General features: G+C 44.5%; 1 protein-coding gene and 1 long non-coding RNA gene across 10 annotated transcripts in view; one reads left to right on the plus strand and one right to left on the minus strand.

Annotated features, from left to right (window-relative positions):
* The window catches only part of ACSL6 (acyl-CoA synthetase long chain family member 6), an 80,068-nt gene that overhangs the window by 17,565 nt on the left and 45,070 nt on the right, over positions 1-17,433 (plus strand). The window contains exon 1 of one of the 9 annotated variants that reach the window (XM_053376779.1): positions 2,113-2,207. The exons of 6 other annotated variants lie outside the window; for them this stretch is intronic. Coding sequence is in view for 1 of the 3 variants with exons in the window: in XM_053376775.1 (XP_053232750.1) it covers positions 11,832-11,862 (31 nt within the window). In the remaining 2 variants the exon portion in view is untranslated. Of the gene's footprint in view, positions 1-2,112; positions 2,208-11,215; positions 11,374-11,418; positions 11,863-17,433 lie in introns of those variants that run through there. 2 more of the 9 variants (XM_053376776.1, XM_053376775.1) reach the window with 2 other exon arrangements.
* Positions 1,898-4,099, minus strand: LOC128407861 (uncharacterized). Its single transcript, XR_008328920.1, has 3 exons — positions 4,046-4,099; positions 2,642-2,743; positions 1,898-2,078 (listed from the first exon to the last, which is right to left on the minus strand). It is a non-coding gene; the product is annotated as an uncharacterized LOC128407861 (long non-coding RNA).

The following is a 17,433-nucleotide window of genomic DNA, read 5'->3' on the forward strand; positions in this document are numbered from 1 at the left end:
CTTAAACATAAGGAATTGCAAAACTATGGCAAAAGGAAGAAAAAAGACCATTCTATTACATTTACACTAGTGGAGTTTAAACTGGTTGTGAGTACCCAGAAAGAAAGCTATTTCTGACATCGGGGATGAGGAAGGGAATCTACCAGATCCTTATAACGCCAGCCTCATGTAGGCCAAGTCTGAAAGGCAGGAGGCTGCCTACCTGTCAATCACCTGACATCACAATCGCATTGGTTGACCACTTTAAGCCACACAGTTTTAAATCGAACCACATAAGGAAAATCACAGCACTCTGCAAGCTCTGACAATCAGCTGATCATTGGTAGCCGAAAGTCCCTTTTTAGCCCAGCTGCATCTTTACCTGCCCCACAGTCGGCATAGAGAATAGGTCAGTTAGGGAGAGCTGGTGGGCATAACTAGGCCCATGGACTGGAAGTCCCTCCCATCTGTCCCATCTGTTAATGTTACTGATGTTTGTTTCACAGTCAGTGTGAATCTATGGGTTGCTTTCTTTGTACTGCATTCCTGTCTTTAACAACAGTCTGTTACTCAGAAGAAAGCCCTAAATTTCTGGCTGGATAGTTTATATATACAGTGGTACCTCACGTTACATATGCTTCAGGTTACATACGCTTCAGGTTACAGACTCCGCTAACCCAGAAATAGTACCTCGGGTTAAGAACTTTGCTTCAGGATGAGAACAGAAATCATGCTCCGGCGGCCCGGTGGCCCCATTAGCTAAAGTGGTGCTTCAGGTTAAAAAGTTTCAGGTTTAGAACGGACCTCTGTAACAAATTAAGTACTTAACCCAAGGTACCACTGTATAAGGTAGCATTAGTTCATCCCCCCCCTCCTGCTCTTTGTTTTTTAATACATATGGAGCAGCCATTACCCTCTCTCTAGCGTGAGGCTTGCAGACTTGTAGTGTGTGGCTTCTTTCAAAATGCAATGGAGGTAATTTAACATATTTCAGAGTTAATTGAAGCTAATTCTTTTTTAACTGTCTGGAGGTGAAGTTATTAGTTTATTTGGAGTAAAATGCACTCTACATAAAGTAGCAGTGGTCCTGGAGTCCCAGAAGTATTGGAGATGCATGTAGATAGTTGGGGTGGCTGTTCCAATTGGAAACACTTCCCTTTGGGGGTTTTTGGGGAGTGGGATGGGGGTGGGGAAGAGAGCTGCCTTTTTTCATGTGACTAGTGTAAAACTAAGACATGAGATGCCATTTCTTCATTAATTGAAACACTAGGAAAGTGGGCCAATTCTGTTATTAAAGAATGTTGCAGTCTTTTTAATTAACTGGGACTCTTGTCAGTTAGGCAGAAAAGTATGTTTAAAAAAGCACGGTCATTCTCCTTTCTTGTTTGTTCAGATAGATAGTAATGGCACTGTAAACCTTTTTAACATGTTTGAAAACTATAGGGCATAACTGTTGCTGCTTTTATGCTGAAGTTGATGGAGACTTTTGTGTAATGTGGAAGTTTGTATATTCCTTTACCAGTGGAATGTATGCATAAAAGAATCCCCACCTTAAGGCTTCTGACTCTTAAAAAGTAATGTAATCAGAAGACATTCACCAGGTACAACTTCTCCAAGCATGTAGATTATGACTTACTATGTGTTCAGATGAAGCTATAGATGAAGTCATGCAAGCAGGAACAATAGATGAAGTCATGCAAGCAGGAACAATTTAAAAAAAAAGCAACTGTACATATGTGACAACAGCATTTCCTAAATACAAACTACTAAACTGTCCTTGAAACACTTGCTCTTTAAATTTATGTAAAGTAAACCAAATAGGATAGCAAGGGCTACCTACCAAATGCTGGTGTTAAAATATTCCCTAATCACGTTAGCAACGAGTAAGCATTCTTAGTAAATACCTGGCCATATTCTTGGAACAGAGGTTCTCAGCTCCAAACTGATTAGGCCAGCTGCAAAAGACCCATAATAAAAAGAAGAGAGGCAGAAAACTTGTTCATTTCAGAAGTGTAAGCCAGTGGCACCCATTTATCTTCGACATGCATTTGGTGTGGGGAGGAGGACTTATCTGCTGGCTCCTGTTCCCATTTGTGCTCCTGTGTTGAGAATATTCCAAGGATGTTTGAAGAAGGGACTTTAGTTATTTTGCAAAGAGAATAATATTTCAGCACATGGCTGACAATGCAGTCTCAGAAGCAGCAGGGTTCCTAAGCCACTGCACAAAGGTAAGGACATGAATTTAACCATTTTTTTAGGTTAGAGACAGTAAATAAGAAGCTGGAACTCGAACAGAGCCACAGAAGCACTACAATATCATTTAAAAGTATTTCCTACAGAGAACAATAACAGAGAAGCTGCTATATATATTTTCTCTTATCATATGAATAATTCCAGGCTTTGTTTGAGCTAGGGTTCAGCAGCCTCTTCTCCAGAACCTATTTACACTGCTAGCGTTTAGCCCTGAAATGTGCAGTACAAAGTGCCTTTGAGAATATGCAGAGTCCTTTTCTTTTGTCATCTAATGCCCACCAGCAGTCCTTCTCTGTGTTTATGGATACAGGCATAAGTCAGGCAGCTTAACTCCAGGAACTCTTGTGTTGGAAATTAGCACCAAACAAGCCTTATCATATGAACTCAGTAGACTTAAAAGCAACAATACCTCACCACCTGTTGCTATAGAAAGGTTGAATTTCTTTAGGTAGCAATTCCCCAGGTGGCTAGTTGTGTGTGAATAGATGAGCACAAAAGGCAATGTGTTCACCTGCAGAAACAATGAATACTTCATCAAACCCAAAGCATTTGCTCTTCAGTGGTGACTTTGGCTAGTTGTAATTTTAATATCCTGCTGCATTAAACAACACTTGACAGTCGGGATTGCACACACTCACAACAGTCTTTTTTATCTCATTGAGGGATCTGAATAACACAACAGGAAGCTAGTTAGCCCTTGAATGTTTGATTTCTCCTAAAGAAGCCTGCCAATTCACACCCCATCTAGCAAAACATTGTAATAAAAAACAACAACCATTGAATTTCATGGGGGCAGAAAGTCCAACAGTGCTTACAACCAAGCAAATCTACATAGGATGGTAGCCAGAAGTAGTATTAGAAGCATCCTGCATGTGGTTTTCCCCAGGACAATTGATTATTAATAATTCTCATTGCATACCCTCTAACATTTCTCTGATGAAAATAGGGACATCCTATCAATAATAATAAGTTTATTATTTATAACCCACCCATCTGACTGGGTTGCCCCAGCCACTCTAGGCAGTTTCCAACATATATAAAAACACAACAAAACATTAAACATTAAAAACCTTCCTTATGCAGGTGTCTCTATCAGATAAAGGTTGTATAGTTACTTATCTCCTTGGCTCAGGGGTCGCATAACTCTATACCCTCTGATGACAATAGGGATCTCCTACCATGCCCTGCAACATTTCTCCGATTAAAATAGGGACGGAAAAGCGGGGCATTCTGGGATCAAATCAGAAATTGGGACGTCTTCTGTAAATCTGGGACTGTTGCTGGAAAATAGGGACACTTGGAGCATCTGTTTTACAGTGCTAATTAATAAACTTGGAAGTATGAGGCACTTTCCAGCGATGGAACAGTGTCATGTGCGTATCTCAGACTTAGCAATGCAAAGTTTTCAGCAGTTGACCCAAAATACATTTGCCTCCTCAAGCGCATCTTCCAGTTCTTTTCCCCACCTATATCCTTAGCAATAAATTTAAACCTTTGGACTGAATTGGGTATGAATAGAAGAATAATTGCTCTCGGGCCTATTAAGGTAGCATTGGCCTTACTCGATGTAAACAAAACCAGAAAAACAGGGGTACAAACAAGCTCTACCTCTTAATGCCAGCTTTTGAGACCTGAAATGTATCTACAGCTTGTGGTACCCTATCTACAGTGGAACTGTGGAATGCTTTGGATGGTGGGATCTCTCAGCCAGTGGTTTCCCTGTCCTCTTTCTAGCTAGGGCTGGTGGGGGTTGTAGTTCAACAAAATCTGACGATCCAAAGGTGCCCCATACATACCGGCTATAGATGCTTACCTGGGAGCAAGTCCCACTGAATTCAGCAGGACTTCCTTGTGCCTACATAGAATGGATTACACTGTGAAAGAACTATAACTTAAGTCAACTGATTGTGATGTAATAATGGAACAGTTGAGCGGATCAGTGTCAGTAAAACATGCTAATGAGAGCATATTTCTGTCACCCTAAAATTGCCCACTTTTACAGCCTGTTTTAACGTTGCTCAAGTGGTGAGGGCTACTACAGAACTGTTCTTTGCTGCTAGGAACGTGCAACTCAACACCTGCGTGGGATTCCTTGTTGCCCTCTGTGGCCAGGTGAATTGTTAAATGCAAGGTTGTATGAGACTCTTCTTAAGTTGTGTTATGACCCATAAGGGACAAACTATGCCCAGTTGTTTGCATGCAGGAGCTCACAGGCTCAATCTATCGCATCTTCAGTTAAAAGGATCAGGTAGTAGGTAATGGGGGCAAATTCTGCGTGAGACTCTGGATAGCTGCTGCCAGTCAGAGTAGTCACTATTGGCTTAGAATGAAGGAAGATCACTATTTTTGTAGCAAAGCATGTTTCAAAGCCTGTACTATACTATATCTTGATAGCAGCATAGTAGGAAAGGCACCTGAAATGTACTGTGACAAATAGGTCACTTGTTTGCTAATTATACTTGCTGTCACACTGGCTGCAATGAAAAAGATACAATTAGTCGTACTGGATCATTATGCATGTATTATTACTGAATCCTCCATTTGTTCTGTTGGATTATGGATACAGAGTTGTTGGACCTTTCCACACTTACCACTTATAGTAAGGCAGTTGCTGTTTTTTTCAGATTTTTTGGCATGCTGCCACACAACTAAGTTATTATTCAGCTAGTATTCCAAAATAATGTACTCAAAAAAGCCCACTTTTTCTTCTACCACAAAAATTTGACTTATGTGAAGGATGCAGAATGGATCCTCAAGTTTTTCATTTGTGTAGCGTGTGTACAGTGGTACCTCGGGTTAAAAACTTAATTCATTCCGGAGGTCCGTTCTTAACCTGAAACTGTTCTTAACCTGAAGCACCACTTTAGCTAATGGGGCCTCCTGCTGCCGCCGCACCACTGGAGCACGATTTCTGTTCTCATCCTGAAGCAAAGTTCTTAACCCAAGGTACTATTTCTGGGTTAGCGGAGCATATGTAAACTGAAGCGTATGTAACCCGAGGTACCACTGTACAGTCATCATCCTGGTTTCCGTGTGGAAGGGGATGGGAGCCCTTTTGTGTCTCCCTGCTTCCTTTACATCTGGTTTCCCACAGGCATCTGGCTGGCCACTGTGAGAACAGAGTATTGGTCTCGAAGGGCCATTGACCTGATCCAGCAGGCTTCTCTTATGTTCTTAACTGATAGTGGAGGGGCACACAGCAGAGTTTTCCCCAGGGATCTGAATGATAGGAATATGCTCATCTGAAGGGCAACCTTCACTAGCCTTAAGGTCTCAACGACTGATAAGTGCGATTCCAGGGACTGGGTGGCTCCCCTCTTATGGAATACCCTCTCCAGGGGTTTGCATGAAGCCCCCTCCTGAGAGTTTTTAGAAGAGCCCTAAGAACGTTTTTATTCTAATCTGATTTAGGTTAACTGATTTCATGGCACTGTGGATTGATGAAGAGGGCTTTAATAATTCCCTGTTATTTTAATGAGACTTAATGTTGTTGTTGTTGGTTGTTTTAGTGTTTTGTAACTTTACTGTGCTATTTTTTTGTAAACCAGGGGGCAAGCCTTGGTTACAGTTCTTGGTTTGTCTGGAGAGAGGGCCAGGTTCAGCAGCAGAGGAGGAGCAAAGCAGCCACCACCTCTTCTCTGGGAGCTCACATGTTTGCTTGTTTGTGCCAAACCATTGTTTGCTGGTTTGTGCTAAACCATAGTTTTACATGTGAATCAGGCTTCTTGGGAAGTTAAGGATTCTCATTGGAGATGAGAGGAGAGGAGGAGAGAGCATGGCACCCAATATTACATCTCATGATTATTGAGAGCTTCTGGCACATAATACTATTTTTGCACCAGGCATGTGAAGGGTAAAGATAAACAAGTTTCCTTTCTCCTCAAGAGGCTTATCATAGAATTGTAGAGTTATAAGGGAGCCCAAGGGCCATCTAGTCCAGCCCCCTGCAATGCAGGAATTATCTGGATTGCAGTCAGTGATGAGGACAGAATAGTTTAAAATTCCCAAAGATCTCATATGTAACATTGTTTTCTGTTTTAATCTCCTTTTCAAATTACAACAGCTCTTGTTTAGTCATTTTGACCTGTTAATAACTAGTTTCCATAGTTACTTTTTAATATAGTTTTAATATAGTTATACAATATGAGTGATGCTGCTGTTTCTGTGGTTACACTGAACATTAATTTACACCACATCTCCCCTCCTGCTTTAACTAAGTGTATCTGAAGAAAAGAAAAGAAAAGAGAAAAAGAATGCTTGCTTACAATGCAATAAAGGGAGATTCCAGACAATGATTGGTGGATGAAACTTTTGGATGTTTTACAAGAGTTTTACTTCCTGAGTTCCAAACATTCAGTTGAAGATTTGTTCAACTGGCAGCAAGTACAGCAGATACAAAAGAAAATCAGGCTTGCATTATACTGTTGAAACCTCTTTCTGACCCAATCTCTAGGCCTGTGGCACTTTGGAGTTTCTAAATTGTGTATGTTTGCATTTGTATTTGTCAAGTGCCTGACACTTGGCACTTGCATCTAGGAAGGGTTTATACTTTGCATGCTGAAGCTCCCAGTTTCAATTCCTAGCATATTCGGTTAAAAGGATTGGGAGCAGGACTAGGAAAGACCTCTAGTGTGGAACCTATGGCTTTTCTGTTAGGAGAGGCTCAGAACTTACAGGGTTAAGAGTTCTGAGTGATGACGCCTCACATTCTGAGGGCGGGTTTAGAACACGGAAGGGGTGTGGTTTTCTCTGTGTTCTTTCAGTGTGCGTGTTTGCTCCGTTGAGCAAGCGAGATGTCCGCTCTGTCTCCAGGCAGGAGATTTATAGCTGTTGTGTTTTGCTAAGGAATAAAGTCTTTAAGATAAGGAGACTGCTAAGTGTCAGCCTGAGTTACTGCCTTCGCACGAAGAACGTTCAAGCTTCTGTTCCGCTGTGTTTTACGCTCTGCTGCGTCAAAGGTCCCGGGGGGGAAGACCAGAGCTGCGCATGAGGAAGTGTGCCGGACCCCCCTGGACGTAATTGACCACGAACAGGTTATGGAGGTCAGCAATAAAGATAAGCAACGTTCGTGCGTGTGAGAGGCCAGCAGCCGAAGGCCAGCTAAGGAGTAGCTGGAGCCAGCTGGAGCGAAGGGAGCTCGCTGGGAAGGATCTGCCGGACCGGGAGGTGCTACTGTATCGTAAGTAAGCTGGGCCCCCGGGGAGAGATGGCAGACAGCCGTGAATCGCGTGCAGTCCCTTTTGAAGAGGCAGACGGGAAGGAGCCCTGGGTCGGTTGGCAGGCACTGAAGAGAGTGGGAGCCAGACCAGAGGGGGCTAGACGCCAGCCTGAGGGACGCCCAGAGGGGGCCAAGAGCTGCACAGAAGCTGGGGAACGCCCAGAGAGTCAAGGAGGGGCTGTGGGACGCCCTGGAAGCCCAAAGTGGGCTGAAGCCGTGTCTGAAAGCTGCTGCGATGCTTTGACACGCCAGAGAGACAGGCAGCCGTGTGCTGGAAAGCTGCTGGAAGCTGGGAAGAGGAAAGCAGTGGCTAGCTGTTCCTCTGGAGGCTGTGCACCCAAGTTTGGGGGTGCAGGCCAGAAAGGCCAGTCCAAGGGTCTTGAGAGTGCCCAGGCTGTTTGGCAGGAGCTGGAGAGGGTTTGCAGAGAAACCACAGAGCTGGAAGCCAAAAGCCACATCCCCAAGCCTCAATGCAGAAAAGCCTCAAGTAGTGCTGCTGGCAAGAGTGGGGGGGCACTGCAGTCCAAAGGCAAGTTTGAAAAGTTTTCCATTCGTTGCTGTTTTGTTTGCGGTTCTCCGGAGCACCTGCGCCGAAGCTGTCCACAGCGAGACAAAGGGCAGGAAAGTCCCAAGGACATTTCCCATGGGAACCAGCCCGGGAGAAGAGGCCAGCGTGGAAAGTCCCAGGGTCGGCCGGAAGGGGAAGAAAACGTTTATCAGCTGACTGCTTCGATGGCAGTTTTGGACAGCAACAACACCTGCAGCGAAAGCTCCAAGGTCGGGGGGAGCAGGAAGTCAGTTGCTAAGGCAACAAAGAAGGACAACTCCAGAGGGGGGAGAGTCCTACGTTGGGTTGTGGACTCGGCTGCGAATGCCCATCTGGTCACAGCGCCACCTGATGGACAAATGTGGAACTGCAAGGCTGTTTCAACTGAGAAAACAGTTAGATTTGCTACAGGTTCACAGGGACGTGTAACCCATGTTTCTAACATGTTTGTCTCTTTTTTACAGGCTGAATTGAAGGTTTATGTTCTCCCTGAGATAAAACATTGCCTGCTGTCTGTACCTTGCCTTTTACAGGAGGGATATTCTGTGAGTTTTGAAAAAAATGTTTGTACAATTTCCAGAGATGGGAAGGAGCTCGTAAGTGTTGGAAAAGATCAAAACAACCTCTTTGTTTTGGAAACACCACTGGAGGGTGAGGGGAATACTGGGAAAGCCACTGATCACACTCATGTGTCGTGTGCTTGCGTGTGGCACAAGAGGATGTCACATGGGTCCTGTGAGGACGTCCAGATGTTATCAGAGTGCACCAAAGGTTGCAAGGTAAAAGAATGTGGTAAACCTTTGAATTGCAAGGCTTGCAGAAAAGCCAGAAACAAGGGGTTTAATGATCCCAGAGTGGAGAGGGTAACCACAAAGCCTTTTGAGCTTGTGCACGCAGACCTGTTTGGGCCTATGCCTCAGCCAAGTCTGGGCAAGGCCAAGTGGCTGATGGTGCTGACAGATGATTATACTAGGAACTCATGGGCTTTCACGCTGAAAACGAAGGATGAGGCAACGCAACTGATCAAAGATTGGGTTGCTGAGGTGGAACTAAGGTTCTCCACCAAGGTGCAAGAGTTCAAATGTGACCGAGGTTCAGAGGTCACTGGGTCTGCTCTAAAGGGTTTCTTTCGCCAGAGGGGGATACGTCACAAGGTGACTTCTCCTCAGGAGAATGGCGTGGCAGAGCTGAGGAGTAAAGCTCTGGTTCGAGCATCCGAGATCCTACTGGATGACTCTGGTTTGCCTCACAGTTTTTGGGGGGAGGCGGTAAAAACGGCCAATTTCACGATGAACAGGTGCTACAATGCAGTGGTAGGTGATACCCCGTATTTCCTGCTTCATCAGCAGAAGCCGCTTGTGCATTTCTTTCGCACTTTTGGTAGCAGAGCCATGGTGCCTGTACCAAAGTTTCTGCAGCAAGAGGGTGGTCCAAAGTACCAGGAAATGATCTTCTGTGGATATGAGCCCGCGACCAAGGGGTGGAGATTTGCGTACCCAGAAGGTGATCAGACCAAGCTTCTGGTCAGTAAACAGGCTGAGTTCTTTGAGCAGGATGGTTGGGCAAGGCGCAAAGTGCGCTCTGACACTGTCTCAGATTGTCTGTCTGACTCTGAGGAGGAAAGAGAGCCAGAGCCCGAACCTGCTGGTGGAGACCAGGACCCTGAACAGAGTAGGGCGTCTCCACAGGTTGTTAAGGGAGTGTCCAAGAGTGAGCCCTCATCTCCTGTGCGCATAATGGAGAAAGCTCACAGACGTGTCAAGTCAGAGGGGGAGTCTTCTGATGAGGAAGACGCACACGCTGGCCCCAGTGGGTCGGAAGGTGCACCCCAGTTTGTGCCCAGGCGGTCTTCGTGGGCTACAAAGGGAATTCCACCTGAGAGGTTTCAGGTCACAAATGCGTGGGTTGGTTTCGCACAGTGCGAACCTGAGGTTTGTGAGGTTCAACAGGTGCCTAACAACGATGCCAGGAAGGGGCGGAAGGCAATGGGGAAGGTGTTGAACACTCAGAAGTCCTCTCAGAACGTGATTCGAGAGGGGGTGTTAGGAGAGGCTCAGAACTTACAGGGTTAAGAGTTCTGAGTGATGACGCCTCACATTCTGAGGGCGGGTTTAGAACACGGAAGGGGTGTGGTTTTCTCTGTGTTCTTTCAGTGTGCGTGTTTGCTCCGTTGAGCAAGCGAGATGTCCGCTCTGTCTCCAGGCAGGAGATTTATAGCTGTTGTGTTTTGCTAAGGAATAAAGTCTTTAAGATAAGGAGACTGCTAAGTGTCAGCCTGAGTTACTGCCTTCGCACGAAGAACGTTCAAGCTTCTGTTCCGCTGTGTTTTACGCTCTGCTGCGTCAAAGGTCCCGGGGGGGAAGACCAGAGCTGCGCATGAGGAAGTGTGCCGGACCCCCCTGGACGTAATTGACCACGAACATTTTCGACTCCAACTCCCATTAGTCCCAGCCACCAAGGCCAATGATCAGGGATGATGGGAGTTGTAGTCCAACAATTCCTGAAGGTCCGCGAGTCTCCTCTGTGCTGCCTTAAGGCTTTCACAACCAGGGGAGAGAGTTATATGGGGCAACTGTTTGATTTGGTGGCAGCTTCTTAAGTTCATTCAGCTTGTTGTGTCAGACTTGCCCTAATACAGTGCCTTCTCATGGAAGAAAACCTGGTCTGAAATCTTGGAGAGCTGTGGCCAGTCATTGTAAACAATCTGTGAGATGGCCAATGGCCTGACTCTGTATAAGGCATCTTTGTTGGTTCCTATGATATGCTGACAGGGTTTTTTGCTTACATTGCTATGCAGCCTAAGGCAGGGATAGGGGAGCTTGGCATGCAAGCAATTGTTGTTGTTGTTGTTGTTTCCACAACTTTATCATTTCCCCTCTTATTAGTTGAAGAGGTGTTTTCCTATTGGCATCCTAGTTCTAAACAAATTCATTTTAGTGGAATTTGTCTCCAAGCAAGCAATTTTAGGGCCATACCCCGCTTTCCTTAAGTAGGCAGATAATTCATGTTCCAATCCTATGGAGCCAAGGGCAGCCTTTTTAGTTCTGTGTTGCAGGATTTGCCCTTGGTTGGCGTGCAGGGATTCACAGTATGGTGCATTTCCCAGACGGGAGCAGTGATTTCAGGACATCTGTCCCGAGGGAGAACTGGGCGTAGGAAAGAGGCACTCATGCCCAGCCTTTCAGGGACTTGGAGAGGGTGGAGCTTCCATTGTTCTTTTGAATCTTAGTAAGAGTGGAGTGATGTTGGCTGGCTCCTCAGAACGGCATCTCCCATGCTGTTGCTATTGGTGCTTTGTTAGGGAATGAGGAAGAGGTAGCTCTGAGTCAAAGGATATGTTGGTGTGTGGGAACCTTGAAAGCCCTGTTTGGACCAAGTAAGTAGCTGCATTTTATATCGTTCATGGTGTTGTGGAGATGTGCTGGTTGTGAAGAGGAACTTGCTGCACATGAATGCCAAACCCTCTGCACTGCAAGAATTTTTTTAAAAAATCTAATCTCAGTTGCTAAAGAAGGAGGGGAATAACATAAAAACGGGGAAGAGGGCAAAGTCCTTTTAGTTTTCCCCTTGGAGGATAAAACTTTTGATCTCTGAAACATTGTTAATCCCTTCTTGGAGTTGCTGGTACAAAAATCTTACCTCAAAAAGCGCTCTGTGTTAGTATTTAGCACTGTGTGCCAAGGACGCACTTTGAAACAAACGCTTGGGAGGATGGGAATCTTTCTATTGGGTGATATTTAGTGCAGAAAACCCTGAAAGCCTATTGAAGTGCTATGATATGTTACACATTGGCTGCTCAGTATTTCTTTGTAAGGAAGAGGATGTAGTCTATACATGAAGATCCTAAGATCTGCAAGTATGAAAAGTAAGTGGTGTGTATATACGTTTTACTAATTTAACAGGATGCAAATAGATTGCCTGGTGCATTTGACCCTGTTTTGGAAATTTTGGGGTTGATCGAATGAAAAAGAACTCTGAATGTCATGTTAACGACATCTCTGTTTCCCGGCAACATGCCAGGAGAGCTGTACGTATATAAAGGAGACGCTGAGAGCAAACCCAAATTATAACAATAGAGTAGAGCAAATAACTGAATGAGCAATCCTAGCAGCAGCAGAATACTTTTACTATAATAGCTTTTCGGATTTTAAAAAAATCAAATTAGCATAACTGTCTACGTGTGTTTGTGTATCAATGTTTGTGCTCCTATGTATTTGTCATCTTTCCAACGATTAAGAGATTATGTTAAGATAGCGGCATTGGTGTTACCAGTAACCCAAGATTTTGCTAATTGGATATCTACTCTTTACTCAGCAAAGTGGCATCAGACTGCAGCTTCTAAGTATTTGAAAAGCTTATGTTGCAGATGAACATTTCAGCAAACAGAGGGCTTTTGGCCCTGACCCTTAGTCTTAGATATTTTGGAGGCAATAAACACTTTGTTTCCTAAGCTCTAATCAACTGAAACAGGAATGAACAAACGAAGCTGCAGACTGGGGCAGCTTTTTCATGCTTCTGCAGCTATGTGGACTTTGACTGATTGTGCACCACAAAAAAGCATTGAAGCTTGAGTTGGAAATATGTGGCAGTATTTTAAAAAAATAAAATTATTTGACCTTAGGGGGCAATTCTTTCGAAATAAGATGCCAGTTAAATTTGCCAGTTCCACATTGCCCTGAAAAGCACCAGTTTGCAATGGTAAAGGTAAAAGTCAGTGCATTTTTTTCTTTAGATAGCTGCAAAGGGAAATTGAGACTGAGATGCAAAGTTGGAAGTTCATGTGGTGTAAAAATCCAACTTCAGTTTCATTACCCCTTTAGAGTGGCAGTGGATACTGCCAGTCAGAGGAAGACATTTTTTGAAAGGATACCTTCCTACTGATGGTTTTTATTTCATCGTAATTTAGCAGGGTGTAAAGGAAAGATCATGAGACTTGCTGATTCTTTTTGCAGTTGTTTCCCATCTCTTTTGGCTTCTGCTCAATGCAGTGAGAAGATGGGTGCATTTATATGTCAAACTGCCGTTCCCAGGGTTCCCAAGAGCATATTATGAGACAGGATGGCAGGCTGCACTGTTAGATAAACTGCTTCCCAATCATTGCCTCCTTCACTTGACTTTGAATTATAGCTTGCTCTGGGAGCCAACAATGGACTGGAACCCCCCCCCATTCCCCCCAAAAGTAGATTTCATTTAACTTCATATATCCTGCCTGCTTTTAATAGGTGTGGGAACCATCTGGTGGTGTTAGTAGGTTGTTGCATATCACAATTCTATAAGCAGTCTTATTGAATGTGAACTATAACCTAATTTTAGGTCCCATTTATTTTAGTGGTAGAGGCCTGAACACATGCTTACTTCTCCCATTAAAATAAATGAGATTTAAAGGTGCTCCCATTGAAATAAATGAGATTTAAGAATGTGCTTGAGATTGGAAGTAACATTTACTTGGATGGAATGTCCACCAAGTCAATGAAACACTTGGAATATGTTTAGAATTGGGATGCAAGTTAATGGTGACACTCCATGTGAGGTTTTCAATACCTGGACTTTGTGTCCTGGGTGCAGTGTTCTCTCGCGTAGCCCAGCACAACATTTGCTTGAAGGTAACGTGCATGGATTTCAATTGGAAATTGCTTTGGATAATTATGTTTAGGCTTGCATTCTTCATTATAATCATAAAGGTATTTTGGATTGCAGTAGGAAATGTAGGATTGCAGAGGAGCCATAGGAAGACCCACATGGCAATATGCTACATAGCATCATCAGCATATAAGCCACAGGTGATGAACCTTCTTCAGCCAGAGGACCACATTGCCTTGTGGGAAGCCTTCTGAAGGCTGGATGCCAGGGGTGGCTGGAGTCAGAGGCAAAAGTGAGTGGAGCAATGGGTGTGGCTCTTACAGTAGGCTGCATTCCAGTCGCACACGAGTTGGAAGCTGGCTACTATGAGAACTGGATAGTAGACTAGATGGACCTAGATGATCTAGCAGGCTTCTATGTTCACACCTTCTTTCTCTCTCTCATCCACACCCACCTCTCCATTATTACATTCCAGCCAGGCAAAAGCACTCAAGAAAGAGATGAAACCAGGCCAGTGAAAAGTGTTTTAGACTAGGAGAGTCCTGACAACTGGATAGAGAGTCCTGGAGGGTTGCATTCAGCCTCCAGAGCTGAGGTTCCCCACCCTGATACAGGGAATTTAATTATGCATTAATGTTTAAAAGGTAAAGGGTAAAGGTACCCCTGCCCATACGGGCCAGTCTTGACAGACTCTAGGGTTGTGCACTCATCTCACTCTAGAGGCCGGGAGCCAGCGCTGTCCACAGACACTTCCAGGTCACGTGGCGAACCGGCACCAGAGCAGCACACGGAATGCCGTTTACTTTCCCGCTATAAAGCGGTACCTATTTATCTACTTGCACTTAAGGGTGCTTTCGAACTGCTAGGTGGGCAGGAGCTGGGACCGAACGACGGGAGCTCACCCCGCCGTGGGGATTCGAACCGTCGACCATGCAATCGGCAAGTCCTAGGCGCTGAGGTTTTACCCACAGGAACACAAATTCCACAAGTTAAGGGAGCCATCTTTTGAACTTGTATGCACTATGACAAGCCAATAGATGGCACTGTGAAGAATTGTAATGGCCTGATCTCACTTTGTATTCAGTTCGAGTGCGGGAAGTCCTCAGATGTACTGCTGCACACTCTGCATTTGCGGTGTTGTGTGGGAAAGTGTGATTCCCATTTCTAGAAGATAAATGTAAAAAAAAACACACGAGTAGTTGTCCAATTCAATATATTTTTATTTGGATGAGAATATAGACGGGAAGTTTATCAGATTTGCAGGTGACACAAAGCTGGGAGGGATGTCTAACACTATAGAAGACAAAAATCAAGATTCAAAATTACACAGGTGTGCTGGAGCAGGTAGCTAAAGCAAAAATGTTTACATTCAGGATAAAAAAATATAAGGCCCTGCATTTGGGAAAAATTAAACAAAAAAGCAATGTCACAAATGTAGAATGGGGAGACTTGGCTTGAAAACAGAATTGTGAAAGAGATCTGGACATTTTAGGGCCCATCCACACTTGTGTTCTCATGATTTCAAGTTACTGGTTGGCTCAGAGGGTGCCCCCCCTACTTTCTTTTACTACCTGCTGTTTTCTGCTGAATCGGAACAAATGTCAGTTGGGTTTTCTGCAGATTGATGTTTGCTCTGATTCAGCAGCAAACAGTGGGTTTTCCCAAGGAAAGTGGTGGGACAAAACAACAACCACACCTTTTGGACCCTTGGCTTGAAATCACAGGACAAAGAATGTGTGGATGGGCCCTTAGTTGATGTAGCTGAGCATGAGCTGGCAGTGAGATATAGCTGCTAAGAAGCATACAGCTGCTGCTGCTGCTGCTACCACCACCCAGGAGGACTCCCCTGCTCAACGCCTGAGGGCCCCAGTCCTGCCACTCACCACCTGGCCTAGGGGCCTGATGGGCTCTATAAAGGACTACTGCTGCCACTGCTGCTGCTGCTGCTGGGCAGAGAGGGCTCCATTTTGTTTGTTTTTTGTTTAAATTGTTATTTTTTACCTATGCCATTTTAAACTGTGATATTAATGCTGTATTCTTAGTTTTAGATTTTAATTTATGTGGAAATTGTTTTCCATTTGGTTGTGTATCTTTTTGATGTGGTTTATTTATTGTTTATGACATTTGTAATTAAGTAAATCTTGTCATGTTGTAAGCCGCCTTGAGCATTGTTTTTAACTGTGGAAAGGCAGCATACAAATAAAAAATGATGATGTTGATGATACTGCGATCTTAGGCCTCTATGGCAGGAGCACAGTATTCACATCATGAGAAGTAATAACTTTGCACTCTTCTGCCTTGGTTAATCCATATCTTCAGAACTGCGTTCAGGGGTGCCACATTTTAAGAATGGTCACAGACCATTTGGAGCATGTCCAGGGGAGAGAAACAAGGGTGCTAATGGGCTAAAAACCAAGTTCTGTGAAGAACAGTTGAACGGTCTGGGTGCATTCAGCCTGGAGTAGAGTGGAGACATTACATTGGTCTTCAGATATCTGAAGGTCTGTCATGCAGAAGACAGAGCAGACTTTTTCTCTGTTGTTCTGGAGGACTGGATTAGAACCAATGGGTGGAAACAGCAGGGAAGCAAATTTGCCTATGTGTTAAGAGAAACATCATAACAGTATTTGACAGTGGAACAGACTGCTTTGAAAAGTGATGAGCTCTTCTTAGCTGGAGCTTGCTGCTGTGCTGCTGTCCAGCTTGAAGGCTTCCCACAGGCATCTGGTTGCAAGAACACAATGCTGGACTAGGAGGGCCATTGGCCTGGTTCATCTTGCTCACCATTTGTTCTTATGTTCAGAGGCCAGACAGCCATCTGTCAGTTGCATCTGCATTAAAGTAGGGAAGGGATGGGGGAATTCTGTTCAAGGCATTGTTGTCACCTGGTGTCATTACGATTATGACTAGGTGATTGACAGGTAGGCTGCCTCATTCACCTGCCCAATTTGGGCCTTAGGGAGACAGGATCTTGGCCCAGCAGTCTGAAAATATTTCCCAACCCCCTTGTATGCAGTAGCATATAGAATACACACCAGATTCTGACAGAGTGTGCTGTTTGTGTGTGTATGTGGAAAATGGGACCTGCAAGTCTTGCAAAGTTGCCTTACCTCTACTAAGAGTAGAAGATTACATCCAGGGTAGGCAACCTAAGGCCCGTGGGCCGGATGCGGGCCAATCACCTTCTCAATCCGGCCCGTGGATGGTCCAGGAATCATCATGTTTTTACATGAGTAGAATGTGTCCTTTTATTTAAAATGCATCTCTGGGTTATTTGTGGGGCCTGCCTGGTGTTTTTACATGAGTAGAATGTGTGCTTTTATTTAAAATGCATCTCTGGGTTATTTGTGGGGCATAGGAATTTGTTCAATTCCCCCCCAAAAAAATATAGTCCAGCCCCCCACATGGTCTGAGGGACGGTGGACTGGCCCATGGCTGAAAAAAGTTGCTGACCCCTGGATTATATAATGGCAGCATATCATCTAATTTTTGAGGGTGGAAAAGAGGCTGAAACTTTCCAATGGCAATTCTGTTCCAGTTCTATCTGCCAGAATTGGCTGTACCTATCCCATTCACTAAAGCAAACTTGTAATAAAATCCCCCCACACTTTCTTGCCTATTTTAAAAGGGCATTTTACTCAGTGTCCTGGGTATAGCATTCACTGAGGAAAGAAGTTCCATTAATTAGTTTCACCTTGCCAGCTATGGGTGTCTGGTGCAAGTCGGTATCATGGTCACTACGACTGTGCAGAAAGTGAGTAGCTGCATGGTCAGCAGGCGTGCACAGTCTCTTGCCCTGCGAAGTAAGCCTCTGGGCCCCGAGAGGCCAAACAATACCTGTGTTCCTTTATCCAAG

Source organism: Podarcis raffonei, chromosome 2 (genome assembly GCF_027172205.1).
Source record: "Podarcis raffonei isolate rPodRaf1 chromosome 2, rPodRaf1.pri, whole genome shotgun sequence".
Taxonomy (NCBI): Eukaryota; Metazoa; Chordata; class Lepidosauria; order Squamata; family Lacertidae; genus Podarcis; species Podarcis raffonei.